General features: G+C 39.1%; 1 protein-coding gene across 5 annotated transcripts in view; it reads right to left on the bottom strand.

Moving 5' to 3' along the window:
* SAMD12 (sterile alpha motif domain containing 12) overlaps window positions 1-16939 on the bottom strand; it is a 179630-nt gene that overhangs the window by 85397 nt on the left and 77294 nt on the right. For 3 of the 5 annotated variants that reach the window (XM_027645538.1, XM_027645536.1, XM_027645537.1), the window contains exon 4: window positions 10538-10678. In XM_027645538.1, the coding sequence (XP_027501339.1) occupies window positions 10538-10678 (141 nt within the window). Of the gene's footprint in view, window positions 1-9250; window positions 9391-10537; window positions 10679-16939 lie in introns of those variants that run through there. The other 2 variants (XM_027645535.1, XM_027645534.1) reach the window with 1 other exon arrangement.

Here is a 16939-nt window from a genome sequence, read left to right as displayed (position 1 = left end):
TTCTTGCTGTCAAGACCTTTTTTTCTTTCATGTCTTTCTCTCAAAATCCAGCTCCTGAAAGTCCTACACAACAGCACTCTTTCAATGCAGCAAAATGAGAACTTCAGAGTCCGCTGGCTGACACTACCAGCAGTAAGCCTCTCAACTGGTCTCGCTGAAGAATGAAAGAATATGACAAAATTACTTGTTTCAAGGCCCACGTGTTGGAGTTGCTTCAACTCCATCTCATTTCATCAAATGCCACCTGATGGCAGCTGGTTGTGCCAGACAAATAGACTGGGAAGATGTGAATCCTATTTCTAGCCGAGAGGACTCAGAACTCTAAGACCATGTCAATGTATGTGCCTTCAGACTGCACTCAAGCTTGAAGGGGAACCTCGACATGCTTTTTTGTTCACATAAAAAAGTCTGTAACTTGCTTATCCCTACAGTTCCTGAGGATAATAGGTCCAGCCCTCTTTTGTAGTTGAACGAGTATGCCAAGTCAGAGTCCTGACATATTGTAGCAGGCTGTCTGGGTGTAAAATGCAGTGCCATTCCTGAGTCTGGCTATTTTCTAATTAGGTTGTCTTCAGGTGGAAGTCATTGTATAAGCCAAATGTATGTAAACCAACTATTCTAACAATGTGGTTAAGCTTAACTGAGTGTAAGTTGTAAGATGTGGATGAAAACTGTGGTTGAGGAGCTTCAGAACTTCGATATTGCCAAGCACATACTCCCTAAAACTCAACTCATCACTAACATGGAGAAAAATAGTCAAAGACTGACTCAATGCCATTATAGGTGATACCTTTGGAAAAACACTGAAGTTCTTACAAAGCAATTCACTGCAGGTTTTCTCAATGTATCTTTTCTTTGTACAGGTAACTTGTAATAATTCAGGTGACTAGGAGGCATTTTTACTGATGCAAGTATTTTTCAATTTTAGGATGATACAATACAACTGCAGTTGAACTGCAAGCTGAGAAATACATTTTTTTTAAAAAACAACAATTCTCTGACACGTTTCCATTCACATTCATGTTGCAAATTAAAGATGCTGTATTTATGCTGTCATCTGCTGGAATTAACACTTAAAAAATTTATAGATGCTTCATGAGTACCTAGGCTGTATAGAGGTAAATCACATATTTCTTTGAAAACTGTTCAGAATTTTGTTAGAATTCAGAACTTGAACACCAAGGACCACAAGATCATTGTTAATACACTTCAATTTATTATTTTATAGGGAATCAATTTCAATTAAAATCCATTGAAATAGTGACTGAAAAAATTCTATAATATTGATCTTATGGGGGAACCAGCATAGTTAAAATTATTAATCATACTTGAGCATGTCATAAAACACTAGGCTAGTACCCATGTTTTATGATCAAGTCAAATAAAGGCTTTAAAACAATCCACCCTTTCCTTTGTGGAAGATGCCAGAGATCTGCATACTGCTTAGTAATAAAGAAGCAGTTCATAACACTGCTGACTGCCTATGTATAACTAAGTAAATGAAGGTGTTCTATCATATGAAGCATAAATGCCATTAAGAGTAAACTTTTATTTGAATAGAACCACATTCATTTTTAAAATTACAGTAAAGAAAGGCTTTTAAAGAATGTGAATGAAAAGAAGAGAAGCTTTTAAATAAAACAGGTTCTTTTTATACACATAGAAAAGCAACTTTACAAAGGCATAAAAAAGAGAGGGTTTTTTCCTGCCTCCCTTGAATCTTTCCAGTAATTAGAAATTTTTATTGCAATGGCCATAAACTCCAGTAACAACAGGAAGAAAAATGCTTTTGAACTCTTTGGCAACGTTCACCTTTAAGGATTCAAAACAGCAAAACTTCATTTTATTTTTTCAGAAAGGCTTTAAGTGACTTTCATGTTTGTTAAAAGTGCCAATATAGTGAAACACTTTACAAACAGGACACATTCATGCAGGCACCAGCAATTCCAGTTTCATAAAATCACAAAGATGGTGTCACCAAAACTCATCTGAGCAGCGGGCAATTTGTCCAGCTTTCAGACCAATTTTTTTTAGCGTGGGAGTTTACATCCAGGCTTAGCAAGTGGGAATTTATCTCACCCACCTTTAGTCATCTACCGTGCAGACAAATACATCTGCCAACCATCTCAAGCATCTGTAATAATCAATGAAGAACAACAGGTATAATTCATCTGATGCCTCTGAGGTGTGACTGGTGTATCTGAAATACAGAGGATGTCTAGCTACTACAGTGCGCACATGATAGTAGGATTGCTTAGAGTGTCTGTGGAAGGCAGAAGATACCCAGCTGAAGGCATGCCAAGTTAGGCTTTGGTAGTTTTGGCACCACTGAGGCTGCCAGTGACTAAATTTTAGTTTGTAAAAAACTTCTTGTGAACAACTTGTTTCACACAAGCATGAGACAGATTCCCAATGGACACTAAAACAATTAGGCAGGGCAATAGTCTTCCAAATGCAGCAATTCTGAGTGCTAGGGAGCCCAAGTGAATGGAACCACAGAGAGAGGCCAGGGTTTTGGGCTCTGCCTAAACAGCATCTGCTACTATTAGAGGCTCAGTACTGGGACAGAGGGATACTGGATCCAACTGAGAACAGCACTTCTTATCTTCTTATTTCCAATGTTATCCACTCAGTTTGACGATAAAAGTGTTAGTTGATGAAGACAGTCAGGTTTGAAATAGAAGCCCAGCAGTGAACATTTTTATGTACTTTCTAAGGGGTCAGGAGTGTAGTTAGGGCTCTGATTTCCTCAGTTCTTTTACAAAGCAACTGTCAAGGGTATGCAGTAAGAAAACAAGGGGGAATGGCTTTAGACTGAATGAGAGTAGGTTTAGATAGAACATAAGGAAGAAATTCTTTACTGTGAGGGTGGTGAAGCACTGGAAGAGGTTGCCCAGAGAGGCTGCGGACGCCCCATCCCTGGAAATGTTCAAAGCCAGGCTGGATAGGGCTTTGAGCAACCTGGTCTAGTGGAAGATGTCCCTGTGTCACAGAGGGGTTGGAACTAGATGGTCCTAAAGGTCCCTTCCAACCTGAACCATTCTATGATCAACCCTAATTTTATTCTGTGTCCAATTTCTGGAAAAATCTTATTAGAAATGAGAAATGTGTTACATTGTAAATGGCACCATCTTACAATATGTAGACTTGATTTATTTAAACTCTGTGTGAAAGACTGTACCTATTCCTGGAATCCTTTTTACCAGCCCATTCTTTTCAGCTGGGTAAAAACAAGTGATTTCCACTGGCACTGATCACAAACAGCTGTTGTTAAATAACAGACTTTGACTGCTAAAAACTTTCCTATTTAGTCTTTCATGACTGGCTGCAGCATAAGCAGCAATATTTTACTTGTTTCTCTTAAACTTTGAGAAAAATTGTTTTTTCTCTTTCCAATTTACACATGAGTGGGGAAATACATACATATATATGTGTGTGTTTATATATATGTAATATATATTCACTAAAGATGTAAGACAGCTTTGGGTATGCATTAGGTCAGAAGGACTAAACTTCCCAGACCAAATTTTCCAGTAGACTGACTTCTGAGAAATTTGAAAAGCAGGAATGAAAAAAAAATCAACATTAATAAAATAAGAAAACCAGACAACTGCAACCATGTTCTTGTAATCATACAAAACAGCTAATACAACATTCCCAGTAGACTGAATTGCAATATTATTTATAGAAACACATAAAAATGCAAGCACATCATAATGTTATACAGCTAAATTCTTGCCAGAAGTTCATCAATACAAATTTCATAGTTGCTACATGTTTCCTTATTCACATTGCAAACTAATATACTACACATACTGAAGGACAATTCTGTGCTAAACCTATCCAGAGTGTATTACAATGTATTGTCCAGTGTATTGGAACTTATTTTACCTGTCAGCTGAATCACTCAGTTATTCAATATGAATATGTATTAGCATCACAGCAATAGCTAAAAGGTAACTAACAGTACCATAGTAATTCAATGGTCTGCCAGGGACCATTGATTGCACTGCAAAGTATATTCTTCAGGTTAGAAACCAGCCATATGAAATTCAAATAACTGATGCCATAGATGGAATTTGATATTTATCGCCACTGATGCATGTATTTAGACATTTTATCTGCGCTCAGATACACACTGCACATACAATATTGTGTTTCAGCTAAAACAAATGAAAACCATACAGAACCCCTAAGTGCATACTTGTAACCTGAAAAAAAATTATTTTCAGAAGTCTTAACAGTGCCTAAAGTCTGAAAAGCCTCTCAGGAACAAACACAGCTTCTGACTCCAGAGCCTGCATCCTCTGTTAAGTGTTGAAACTGTCCTCCACTGGAAGTGGGACAAATACAATGAAGACTGCTCTTTTGTAGGCTAATAGATGGTAACAAAGTTGTTTTACATTCTTGGAAAGTGGTGTTAAGTACAAATGCAATGGTTCCTACAGTCATACAGTTAAAAAGGACATACAAATAAACCCATATTGAGAAGCAGGTTAAGATTTCTTTACCTATAATCAGACAATTTAGCATGCTGAGTCCTGGAACACAGTTTTCATGCTATGATAAGGGATAAACTACTACTACTGGGTACTTTCTGACAGTGTTTCCATGATACACTTTGTGTTCAACTCACAAGGTCTCTCAGACATTTTGGAGCATAACAGGAGCACAGAGTAAAGGAAATGAACTGGGAATTAAGCTTGCTGGAGCTACTCCGAAATATCAAGTGTTTTTTTATTGTGCCTTGGATAGATGCCATACATGCAACCTATGCACGAAACATTTGCATAGTAATTTGTGCTCTAAGAAGAAAGGCCCTTCCTGACTAGCTGGAAGCTCCAGGGTTAGGGAAAAGAAAATGGTGAGGTCAACACAATGAAAACAAAAGAACGTGTCTCTGGTAAGAGGACAGTCAAGATTTCAAATGCTGCAGGCCTCGGAATACAACAGAGACATGAAACCAAGATTCCTCAAGTATAACACACTTCTTCCCAGCTGCCTGGAAAGGTAAACACATTGCCTACCTGGAGCACTCACAGAGGCAACATCTGCTGTTTTTTACAGACAAGAAAGAACATTTTTGATGGAAGGAACTCATGTTCTTCATGTGGCAAAACCTTGGGTCCAGAATGTACGCAAGGAAGAAAATAGTACATCCTGGAAGTGTAACAGGATGACTCTCTATCACAAACCTCCGTTGCACTGACTTCTTTACAGGGATGACAAAGAAACGGGCTGATCTCAAACAACACTTCTTCAAGGGACATGAAGGACAGTAAGCAACAACAGTTCAGATGCCACAGGATCCATAAAGCCTACACAGCACAAGGACAGCAACCTGCAATTGCCTTCTCTTAGCTCCAGTTGACCTTTCAGTTTTGCACTTTGCAAGGTCCTATGTTCTCAAAATTTCTGACCACTCAAGTCCCTTTTCAAGTAGGTGTGTAACTCCAAATCATTCATGCTGTGTACTGGAGCCACCACAGCAGGGAAGGTCTTGATATGTGGGAATTCAGAAGATGGGAGTGGGTCTAGTATATTAAAGCTTTGATTATAGAAAATGACAACAAATCTCACATGCAGTGATGCAAGCTGGAATGACAGTGCTCAGGTTCCTCCCAACTTTACATTCAGAAGGAAAAAGTAGATAAGGTGAACAGGAAGTAGCATTACATTTCTGACAGACTGGGAGAGTTCAGAACCAAATAGCTCAAATTTTCATGAAGCCTGCCTTTAGTATTAACAGGCTGATAATGCTGTCAAAATCCTTGTAAAACACTTTGGCTAGGGAGGGTTTCATGGTCCTGACTTACTCACCACACACACCCTGAAGATAATGTTTCTGTTAAAAAGTTCCTCTAAAATTGAGTGAATGATCCATCACCAGAATAAATGTCTCTTACTTGTTCTTTGCTCAGAGTCATAGAATCATAGAATGGTTTGGGTTGGAAGGAACCTTAAAGATCATCTAGATCTAACACTCCTGACCTAGGCAAGAACATCTTGCACTAGACCAGGTTGCTCAAAGCCCCATCCAACCTGGCCTTGAACACTTCCAGGGATGGGGCAGCCACAGCTCTCTGGACAACCTGTACCAGTGCCTCACCACCCTCACAGTAAAGAATTTCTTCCTTGTGTCCTACCTAAACCCACCCTCTTTCCTTTTGAAGCCATTAGCCCTTGCCTTATCACCATGTGTCCCTAAAAAGTCCCTCTCCAGCTCCCTGTAGTTCCCCTTTGGGTACTAGAAGGCTGCTATAAGGTCTTCCCGAAACCTTTCCTTCTCCAGGCTGAACAAGCCCAACTCTCTCAGCCTGTCTTCACAGAAGAGGTGCTCCACCCCTCTGATCATCTTCATGGCTCTCATCTGTACTCACTCCAACAGGTTCATGTCTGACTTCCTCTTTGTTGAGATACATTGCTCTTGAGCTTAGAGGAAGATGAGATGCAACTTTGATGGTCCTTGAGTTCCCTTCCTGGAAGAATACAGTGCTAGGGTTACCTTGACAGGTTTTGAATGAAATGTATGGTATTTTGGAAATAAGAAGAAAGGGAGGGAGGAAGGCAGGAAGGTAGGAAGGCAAGAAGGATCTTATTGTGACTACCATTGGGCACATATGTATTCCAGCAGCTGAGCATCAGTGCAGAATGAGCAGAAAACTTACTGAGGAAATAATTTCAACAGGTATCAACTGCTGAGATGATTTTCAATGGAGCACAAAGCTTTGTTCAAACACATTTTGCTAGCAGGAGAAATAATGGCCTGGCAATATATTCATGTAGCACTTTGCCCTACATGAAACTCACAGAGGGGCTTAGGAGCCCAACATCATCTTAAATGTAGACATCATAGAGTCCAAATCCAAAAATGCTTCTTCAGCTCAGCCCTTTGAGCAAATTGCTGTCTGTGGATACTTTGCTCAGAATCACACAGCACTGCTCTACCACTTTGAGGACAGTCTCTTCTATGTTAGCCCAAAGCAGGACTTGCATTGAGAAATCTCAAAATAACTTCTTCCTTCTCTGTGTAGTTATGTAAGGCTTTTTTTTAAAAAAAAGATCTTTCAACTCAGGCTTACAGTGATAACAGTATAATAATGGTGTTTCCAACAGTGTGCAGCTCTCCCCAAGAGACACTGGAAGATATTTTGTCAAATTAGTTCCTCAACATCACTAAGTCTGAGAAAAAAAAGCACAGATCAGTAGTTAGGCCTGTGCCCTTCTATCCTAGTGGAGGCTGGATAGTGTTTCTGCCAATAATAGCCTCAATCAGGCAGTTCTTGCTCCAAAGAAAAGTCTTCCTAAAACTGAAGACGAGACTTCAAACACACAATCATGTAGTATTCTGGCTTTAAGATCCCCAGAACAGACTGGATGGTGTCTTGAATGAAGAAGAATGAAACAGTTTTAAGTCATTTTCTGCAATAGGAATAGAAAAGAATGGTATTGTGCTTTTAAAATGAGTTTAACTTTCTCTGCAGACAACAGAATACAAAACCACTTAAAATATCTGGTTAAGTATTATATAATGCTTTTTAAAAACTTTCCCTGCCTGCTCCAGTTTCAACTGGGGTATGAACTAAAGTCAGTAGAAGTCTTTTTGCTGACATCAGTGGGCTCTGAATTAGGACCTCATTGCTTGCAACCCAGCTTGTGTGCTACATTAATTCAGAAATGGGTTTTAACAGCTTCTTTCACCTAACAATCTCCTGAGCTGTGCACTGAGAGACAGAGGGCTTTTTTTCCCCCTCTTTTTGGAGGACTTTTTAGAGGACAGTAAAGCACAATGCAGCAATAGCTACAGTGTGACCTGCACTTTGCAAGTGGAATTTCCAGAAGGCAGAAAAAATGTTCTCCAAGTGTTCCCACAACAAAAAACCACTTACAGAAACCTATTCCAGTAAAAACCTGGAATATATAAATCATAATAAGAATATGAGTGGACACAGTCTGAAGAAACTGGGAAAAGGGACAGAACCAGTTTTGGAGAACAACTGACATACAAACAGCTTTACAGACTGCACTGCAGTTGAGAAATAACATCCTATCCTTAGTACTTTTAAGCAAGTATTTTCAACAGACACATGCTCCAACTTGGTGTAAATGAAGCAATAAGGGGCAGGAATACTGCTGTCATCCTGTCACTTTACTGTCCCCCCACTATGGAATCATAGAGTTAACACAGCTTTGCTGCAGAGAGGAATGTTCTTATAAACTGTTGTTCTGCTCCATAACTTCAGCTCTATTTAAGATGAAAATAAACACAATTTTGGTTCTTCTAGTTTTTTAAAAGAAAGAGTTTTAAAACACTCTGCTTACTCTATTTTTATACACCTGAAAGGTGCCTGCTCTCATACCACCCTTGGTGGACCAATAGCACATGAAGATTGCTGGCTTCTGACTTTCAGACAAGAGGTTTTACAGTCCATGAGGTCTATTCACAGATTTGTTTATTAAAATTGTATTTCTATTGGTTTGTACTGTTTTCTTCCCCTCAAGGACAGGTTTCTCATGCTCCCTCACACAGCCATTCCCAGCTGAGCTCTGAAACACAGGGCAACAACAAGCTCTTGCAGCTGGTGGTCACACTAGCAGCCACCTAGCCCTAAAAACCATAGCTCTGAATGCAGTGTGTTTTGCCTCTCTTAACTGACCCACTCTGTTACCAGCTGTGGGTACTTGCTCACATGCTTAAGCTATAACAAATTACAAAGAGAGGAATAAATTCTTTTGACAGAAATTCTCAGTTCAAGCAATTTTACCAAGGATGTATCGGAGTGACACTGAAGTACAGCACAATGGCTAGCACCACTGTGGGGGAAGACAGCTAGAGCTGCAGACCACCAGCTTTTTGTTAAGCTTGTACTGCCTTTCATAAAGCATATGATGGCTTGCCTTTATGGGATCAAACTTAATAACAATGTTCCTTCTACCTGGAAGAGAGAGACTACATTAAACACACATCCATGCATCTATCCCTAGCCCATCCTTCATAGTCCAGCATCCTTTTACCAAAGTCCAAACTTGTATCCTCAACTGCATGAGCAAGGAATAGATCTTACATGATGCTGCCACAAAGTCCTTGAAATGGCAGTCACCACTGTCTGACTTGATCATAAGTCATACATCAGTTGATGTGTCCATAGGGGAACCACAGAGGAACAATAAAGGAGAAGCCAGGAAACATGTAGTTCTCAGTGCCAAATACAGGTTTATCTGGACTGCAGCGATCAACTGATCCAAATTTATAGCTAGTGGGTCTTCATTGTCCCATATCAGTCAAATCCAAACTTTCATAAGCAGGCTGATAACAGTGCCGGTGGGTGACCAGAACTTCACAGTCCATCAAACCCTCCAGATGCAGGGGAAGAGAGAACCTGGCCAGCTCTGAAGAGGAGGAATAATGGACAAAAGGAAAAAGAACAGTTCTAAACATCTGGGGAGGACATTTATGCTTCAGCAGGTGTACTGCCTTTGAAATGACATAAGATGAGATGAGCTCATATTTACAGCTCATGGCAAGATGAAGGAGCCCTAGAACTTCTCATCACAATCCACAAGAGACCAAGCCTGAAGGAACAATTCAGTTGAGACATCAGCTCTTTCAGATAAAATGCAGCTTACTCAACTAATCAGAGTTTTTTCCCCAAACACAGTGAGCAAGGCTTAATTAAGAACATAATGTCATGTGTGAAGGACATTTTGTTAAAAATACACTGCATGTTCTCTATTTTTTTCATATGATGTGACATATAATGGGCACTGAACCAAAACACCACAGAAGTATGTGGTTTATGCTATCTCACTGGAGTACCAAATAACATTTAACATTGAGAAAGTATTGCAGACATATAGTAGAGGATCTCTAAATGTTGCTTTACAGTATTGCCACAATAATTGCTTTTCTTCCATGTTACCACAGCCATTTAGAAGCCTTTAGAGAGAGCTAGTCATCATAAAACATCTTAATCTCATTTGGAAAATATGTACAACCTTTTTGTTACTTCTCCTTCCCTGTCTTCTAATCTAGACTCCATATTGAGCCCAGTTTTCCATTTTCTTAGCAGCATACATTACAAGCAACTCTATTCAAGTCAATAAAATTACTCCTTCCTGAAGAAGGAATCAGTCCTCTGCAAAAAACCAGTCTAACAGGTAATTTTCCACTGTCAACTCTTACCATAAAACAGGTTACAGAAATTACTTTTTATCTAACACTGAAAGTAAACAATTGATGCAAAATGTGCAATGTTTTTAAAGACAGTACATTCACTACCTGTGCCCTTTATATGTAATTACTTTCATCTGAGTAAGCAGACAGTTAAGTAAGACTACCATCAAGCTTATTGATCATGCAAAACAGGCAGCTGAACATCTCTATTTATTTGTTCCCCCCTTGGAAAGCATGTGGAATCCATGAGACATTTTCACGCACCATTGCTTGCAGAAGAACATCAAGTCACCTTTTATGCCCTCAGGCAAATGTCTCCTACCTGATCTCAGTAACTGTCTGTATCAAAATTGTTTTTCATACCTTGTGTAAGCAGCTGGAGGTTTCGGACTTCTTCTCTCACCTTCAGCTGAAGGACTTGCTGCAGAATGTGCTGTCTCAGGCTTTCCTGGGCAATACCCATTCGTTCAAGCTTTTTGTCAGTAAGTCTCAGCAAAGCACGGCCTGGGTGCAAAAGACAATGAAAAAAATCACCCAAGGATTTCCATTAATGCAATAGTCTCACTCTGACAGTATAATTTGCTACAGAAAAGATTCTCGGCCCTGAAGAACCTCAGCCTGAGAAGATACTGTTTCATCAGTTAGGTACTTCCTTACTATTAGAGATCTGTGCACCACTCCTGCCTTTTCTTTCGATTTTCTGTATTGTTTTGGTGTTTTTTTGAGAGATACAGGCATTTAAAATAGGTATCTTATGCCATTTGGGACAACCAATTGCTGTTCTCCACTGTCAGTTGGTTTCCCACAGGCAGGATATCCCCTATAAGTCTACAATTGACACAGGTGCCTAAGAAGACCCTCATCTCTACTCAATCATCTGTATTACTGTCAAGAAACCAGCAACAGTGGACTTCACAAATTAAATCAATTTCAGATATACCTAGGATGAATATTGTTGCAATTCAGATATATCTATAGTGTAACAGCACCATTCTCCAATATGATTCCGTACTTTATGGTTCAGCTTTCCAAATCCCTCTCAACAGTAAACTATCACAGCAAAACAGAAGAAAAAAAAAAAAAGCCAGAGATTTCTATCAATGACATCTGAATCATTCCTGAAAAATATTTTGTCCAACTATAAAAAGACATCTACTCCACTATAAGGAGCCTATGGTCCTTGCAGGCGATCACTCCCAGTTTGTGACTTTACTATTAAGTTAATGTTGAACCAGAGTCCAAGGCAGATTGTAGATGCTAAAAAATCAATCAATCTACATTCCCCAGATTCTGCTAGTGGAACTCTGACTCCATCTTTTGGGCATCACTGCTATAAATAAGCAGGAGGAAGGCTGTACACTGGCTGAGCCAACACTAAGGAAGTATTTGGATCAAGCAGAGAAACAAAGCATCGAGCAGTGCTTTACCCGAGGAAGAAAACCAAAACCTACTTTCTTTGGTCTTCATCACTGCACCACTTCAGCAAGAGAGGAGTCTCTTAGTAGACTTCCACTGACTCTTGTTTCCCAGTATATAGATTTGTTATCTAAAGGTGCCCTGGCCAATACCAACAAATCAAACTGGAGGTGCATTGATACTACCTTGAAAATGACATGTTGTTTGGTACACTTTTTTAAACAAATTCAACTTTTCACCTCCTCTAGTTCTTTTTAATTGTTAAAAATTCCTTCTTTGATTTCTCAGGCTTTATTCTCAAACCAGAAGAAGATAGCAAAGAGTAGGTTATTCCCTCTGCAACACAACGGTCTCTGTGCTACCACTACTGTGGCTTTTGGATGAATAGTACAGTTTCATCAGAAAATATTACTCAACACAGCAAGATAAGGCCCTTATTCAATCTCTTTCCCTACAAAACAGCAATGAGTACAGAATTTTTATAATTATTTTAATTAAAAAATTTAAGATAAATGCCAAGAGTTTAAAGGGGTGCATAATTTTTGCCCCAAACCAAGCAGTTAGGGGTATGCCCTTCACTAACTGCTAGATTTCACTCACAAGCAGTTCTCTGAAGTGGTTAGTAAAATCTTGATATGATGATGCAATGTAAAATACTGGGATATTACTATTAATAAAACAAGATGTTATTGATCAGATAAAAATGACAGTGTTCATAGATCTTCTGCCCTTCTGTGTCTCTCAAACACTACATACTACAGAGGATGACCTTTTGATTAGGAAAACTTTTTTTGAAATCATAAACAAGAAGAATTCTAAGGGTTAATGTAATAACAAAATATGGAAATTAGTCTCTTACAGATCAATGCCAGCTGTCCAATTCCCCTGGTGATAAAGGCAGCAATAATTACTTCAATTTTTATTTGTCTTATCTCACTAAAACATCTTAAAGCAATTTATAAAGATGTACAACAGTTCAGGAGTATCGTCTGTAATGTCAATCTAGTAACTGAAAGCAAATAAAAAAACAAATCATCAATTTAAAGAGCGGCAACACACGTCATCTTAGGGCAGAGAGTCAGCAACAGTAGTGTGAAAGGACAGACAGAGGCCATGCATCTTATCCAGTGCCCTCCACCTGGTTTTGGCCATGGATAGTCATTACTCTTTCCTTCCTCTGGGCAACTCTTTATTTCATATTCAAATTGATTTTCTACCCCAGTCATTGCCTTTGGAAGTTGAGTGTGCACAAAACAGAAACATCTATTTTCAACTCTTGGCATGCCAGTTCCTCTGCAGCTTAGGCTCAAAGCACAATGCCATTGGAAAAAATTGTCTTTGACTCATATTATCTGCAGCAGCTTGCACAAGTTGCCTTAAATTAACTCTTTCTTACACCAAATCCAAAGTGACATGTTGAGGCAGTGATGAGGCAAGAAAGCAAACATTCAAATGTGGCATTTCAAGAATGCAGTAAGTGATCCGAAGTGTGAAAATTCAATCCTTCCCATACTTTCTTTCCCCTCAGCCCTTAGAACAACAACATCCAAGCCAGAACTGGAATAATTTTTCATTCTGATAGTAAATCATGTTCTTTGAAAAGATATTGCTAATGCCTGGATCAGTCACTAAAGCCAATTAGTTACCAAGGCCAAGATCCTGATAATCAGTTAATGATTTTGGATGTATTACTGTCTTGCTTCCTATACTGTACATATCTGAAAGACTAATGATTTGGTGTTAAGAACTCTGCGTTATTGAACATTGAAACCAATTATCCAGAGAATTTGTAGAATCTCTGTCTTTGGAAGCACTCAAAGCCTGTCTGACAAGGTCCTGAGCTGTACTTGCCCCTGCTTTGAGTAGGGGGTTGGATTAGATGATTGCCAGACATGCCTTCCAACATCATCTGTCCTGTGAAATAACCTACATGAAGGATCTCAATCTAAAGATCTATTTTCTTTGAAAAAGCTAAGAATAACAAAGGAAATTAATAAAAATACACAAAAGATGGTCATTTTGTCAAGTATCATGGTTAAAACAGAGAGACAGCTATAAAGCAAAAATTCAGGAGAGATTTTTAATTTTCAGAGAGTGCTGGATAGAATATATTGTCAAGAGTAGAACGTGTGACAAAAGTAACATTTTCTAAAATTGTACACTGGTCTTTGCTCAGACACAAGTAGAAGGAACTTGACTACCATTGCAGGAAAATTTCCCAACACTACAAAACTGGCACTACCTCTTAGATGTAGCAGCTACCTGCCTAATAGAGAACAGGATATTTTTTTCAAAAGCACCTTGACCAACAGAACCATAAAGATTGCAGTGACAAACATCTAGGCCTTGGCTCTAGCTAGTTGCAAGGCTGGAAATCAAATGTTTTACACAAAACCCCACAATTCCCTCAGTGTCTGTACACATTTTTAGCACATAAACCCCAGCCCTCTCATACTCAGGGCAGATCAGCTGTGGAATGTTTGGAGACACCCTGAGGGCAGATACAAAATATAAAACACTTTCCAGCTTAATAATGGATTGATGGCCTAATTTTTTCTAATATGACTTAGCTGCTGCAGGTCGCATTTGATCATGCTGGGACTAGATGAAAATTTGAATGGAGGGAGAAACATTGCATGCCACAGAAGATTAGCATGAATATAAGCACTGGTCCAATGAGGGTGGCACTGGCCCTAGAGCAAGGAACATGGCACAGTCTGCTGTATCTAATCAGAAATGCTCATACCTCCCTGCACTGGTATAGTCTATTGCTCTTCACCCAGCTGCCAGTTCACAGACACACAGAGGAACACCTCGCAAAAAGCCTTGAAAGAATACTTGTGAGGCAGGAGAATGGACAGGTAAGAAAGGACTTATGAAGCATGTAGAAAGAACCAAAGGAGTACAGGCAAATGAGAGTAGATAGTTAGTAAGAGCCTGATCTCACACAAAACACTGAAAAAAACTATGAGTAATTTAAAGCTAATGAAAATGATAAACCACTAGTGGGAACAAATGATGTGCGTGAAGTATGGCCAGGAAAGGTGATCTTGTCTCCTGAGTACAATATGATAGGTATACCTAATTAACAAGACAAGATGTTCAGTTTACTTACCATGGGGCACAGAACCTAGGAAATGAAGTTTCCTGGAGATTCCAAGGACACTAAAAAAGGCCCCAGTGCCTGACCAACAGCCTATGTTCAGAGTGTCAGTAGTGTCAGTAGGAGATGCATTCTGGGACAGCTATTGGGAGGGCTACTTTCTGAAGTTATTCCCTTTGTACCACAACAACATCCAGAACTGCCCATTTTTGTCTGTCTTATATTGATTTCCTGCTAAATGCTCCCAGTGTTTGCTAGGTCTTGCATTGCAGGATTTGGTTAACAGGTCAACATTCAGCTGTTGATTCTATGGTCTGTAAACTTCAGTCATATGCCTTTTGGTCATATTTCTGATGGATTCAGCTGACAAACCTAGAAAACCTGAAAAAACAGGAACATAATATTCCCTAAACCTCTAAATTATGCAAGATGAAAACTTTTTCATCTTTTATACTTTAATGTCACAAATGCCATTTTATTCTTAGTTAATGGATTAACAGTGTGCTTCTCTGGTTTTTCAAACATGTTGCTTTTGTGTTTACTTGAAATAGTCTGGTCACAGCTTTCCTCTTGCTTATATAGGCTGAATGTTGGCTTCTTTTGACTTCAGTGCTTAAAAACAAGCCTTGCTGGACATATCAAGCAAGAAATTTCCATGACAGAGACACAGACATTACTATCACTGTTCAGGTGCTGATGAGACACAAGGATAAAACTCTCATTGCATAATCAGGAAAGAATGCAAACAAGAATGGGCAAGAGAGAGGCTATGACTTCATAGTGAGGAATGGCAAAATTATGAGAGGAGGTGAGAAAAAGAATAGTCACCTACAGAACATTATTGGCCTCACGATGGCAGTGGAGGGAGATGAACACTGGGAAAAGAGAAGAACTAACAAACTTGGGAACTGACTTGAAGAGTGAACAAATGGATATAAATATAATTGAGGATCCTGGGTTCAGAAGCATCTTGTAAAAGCAGCAGCATAAACCAGAAATCAATCCAATTTTCAGAGCAAACTTGATATGACTTCATGATGCTTTTCTTGATAACCAATCGAATCTTCTACAGTCCTATATTTTCTGCTCTCTACATGAGAATTTAAGAGCACATTTCTCCTTCTCATGCCTGTCTCATCCCTAGTCAACTAGACAAATCAGCCACTTTGTCATCAGTGTCTTGTGGCAAATCCACAGCTTTTCCTGCAAAAGCAGTTAGATCTGGTTTGTCTTACTAATGATTTTAGCCGTAAGACTAATGCAGACTCTGGATAAACTGCAGCTTGCATTACCACCCTCTTTTCCCCACTTCAGCTATCCAGTATGTCACTAATTAGGGAAGACTTACTTGCTTTAAAAGTAAAAATGGATTCATTTTTCATTAGACTTACTATACAAGCAAATACATTACTGATCCACTGCCAGTATAATGGCAGCTGCCAGCCTGGGCAAAGGAGATTTAGCCCCCAAAATTGCTATTGGTAGCTGCCTGGTACTTCTGATATGATGAGCAACTCTCAACTGGCAATCAGCTTAAATAGAGAGGAGACACAAGGGATACTGGTACAGAAATAAAGCAGAAGGAAAAATAGTTTCTAATGATAGGGACCAGGAGGAACAAATGAGATTATTTAACCTTGATGAATATCAGAGAACTGAGGAAGTTCTCCAACATCAGATCCAGCATTCTTGGGCTTTCTCATCCCATTTAAAAAAGTAGCAAACCAGCATGAAGCTGTAGGATTTACTTTCTGCTAAGACACATGAATGGGAAAAGCACATGACTCCAGTATGTCTCCAATGGAAGCATAGGAAAGCATAGGAAGGCATATCATGTATCAAGTTAGCTTTGGAGACACTTTTATTTGTTAGCATCATCAAAGATGATTCTCTGGCTTTTTCTCATTCTTTATTTGCTAGATTTGGATAAGACCAGCTCTATAATAAAGTTTCTCAAAGAAAACACTGTCAGACTGGTCAATAAATGTCTGATCAAACTCAGAAAAGCAGCTATGTAAACAAAGGCACTTTCTGAAAATTATCTGCATCCTTTGTCTCAGCATCATGTCTGTTTATAGTTCTGACAAGAGGAAGCAATGACTATTGTTACTGCTGCCAATAAGTCTACAATAAAATGGGTTCATTTCCAAAAAACTCCTCTCAGGTCACAGTTCTCTTGCACAATTCTGTCCTTCCTCCACACTTCAGAACCATTAGCATTAACAGGATACAAAAGAAAAGTAATT

This window comes from Corapipo altera, unplaced genomic scaffold (genome assembly GCF_003945725.1).
Source record: "Corapipo altera isolate COAL_440 unplaced genomic scaffold, ASM394572v1 51, whole genome shotgun sequence".
Lineage (NCBI taxonomy): Eukaryota > Metazoa > Chordata > Aves > Passeriformes > Pipridae > Corapipo > Corapipo altera.
The sequence above is the reverse complement of the archived record's forward strand: the minus strand, read 5'-3'. Positions and strand labels throughout refer to the sequence as shown.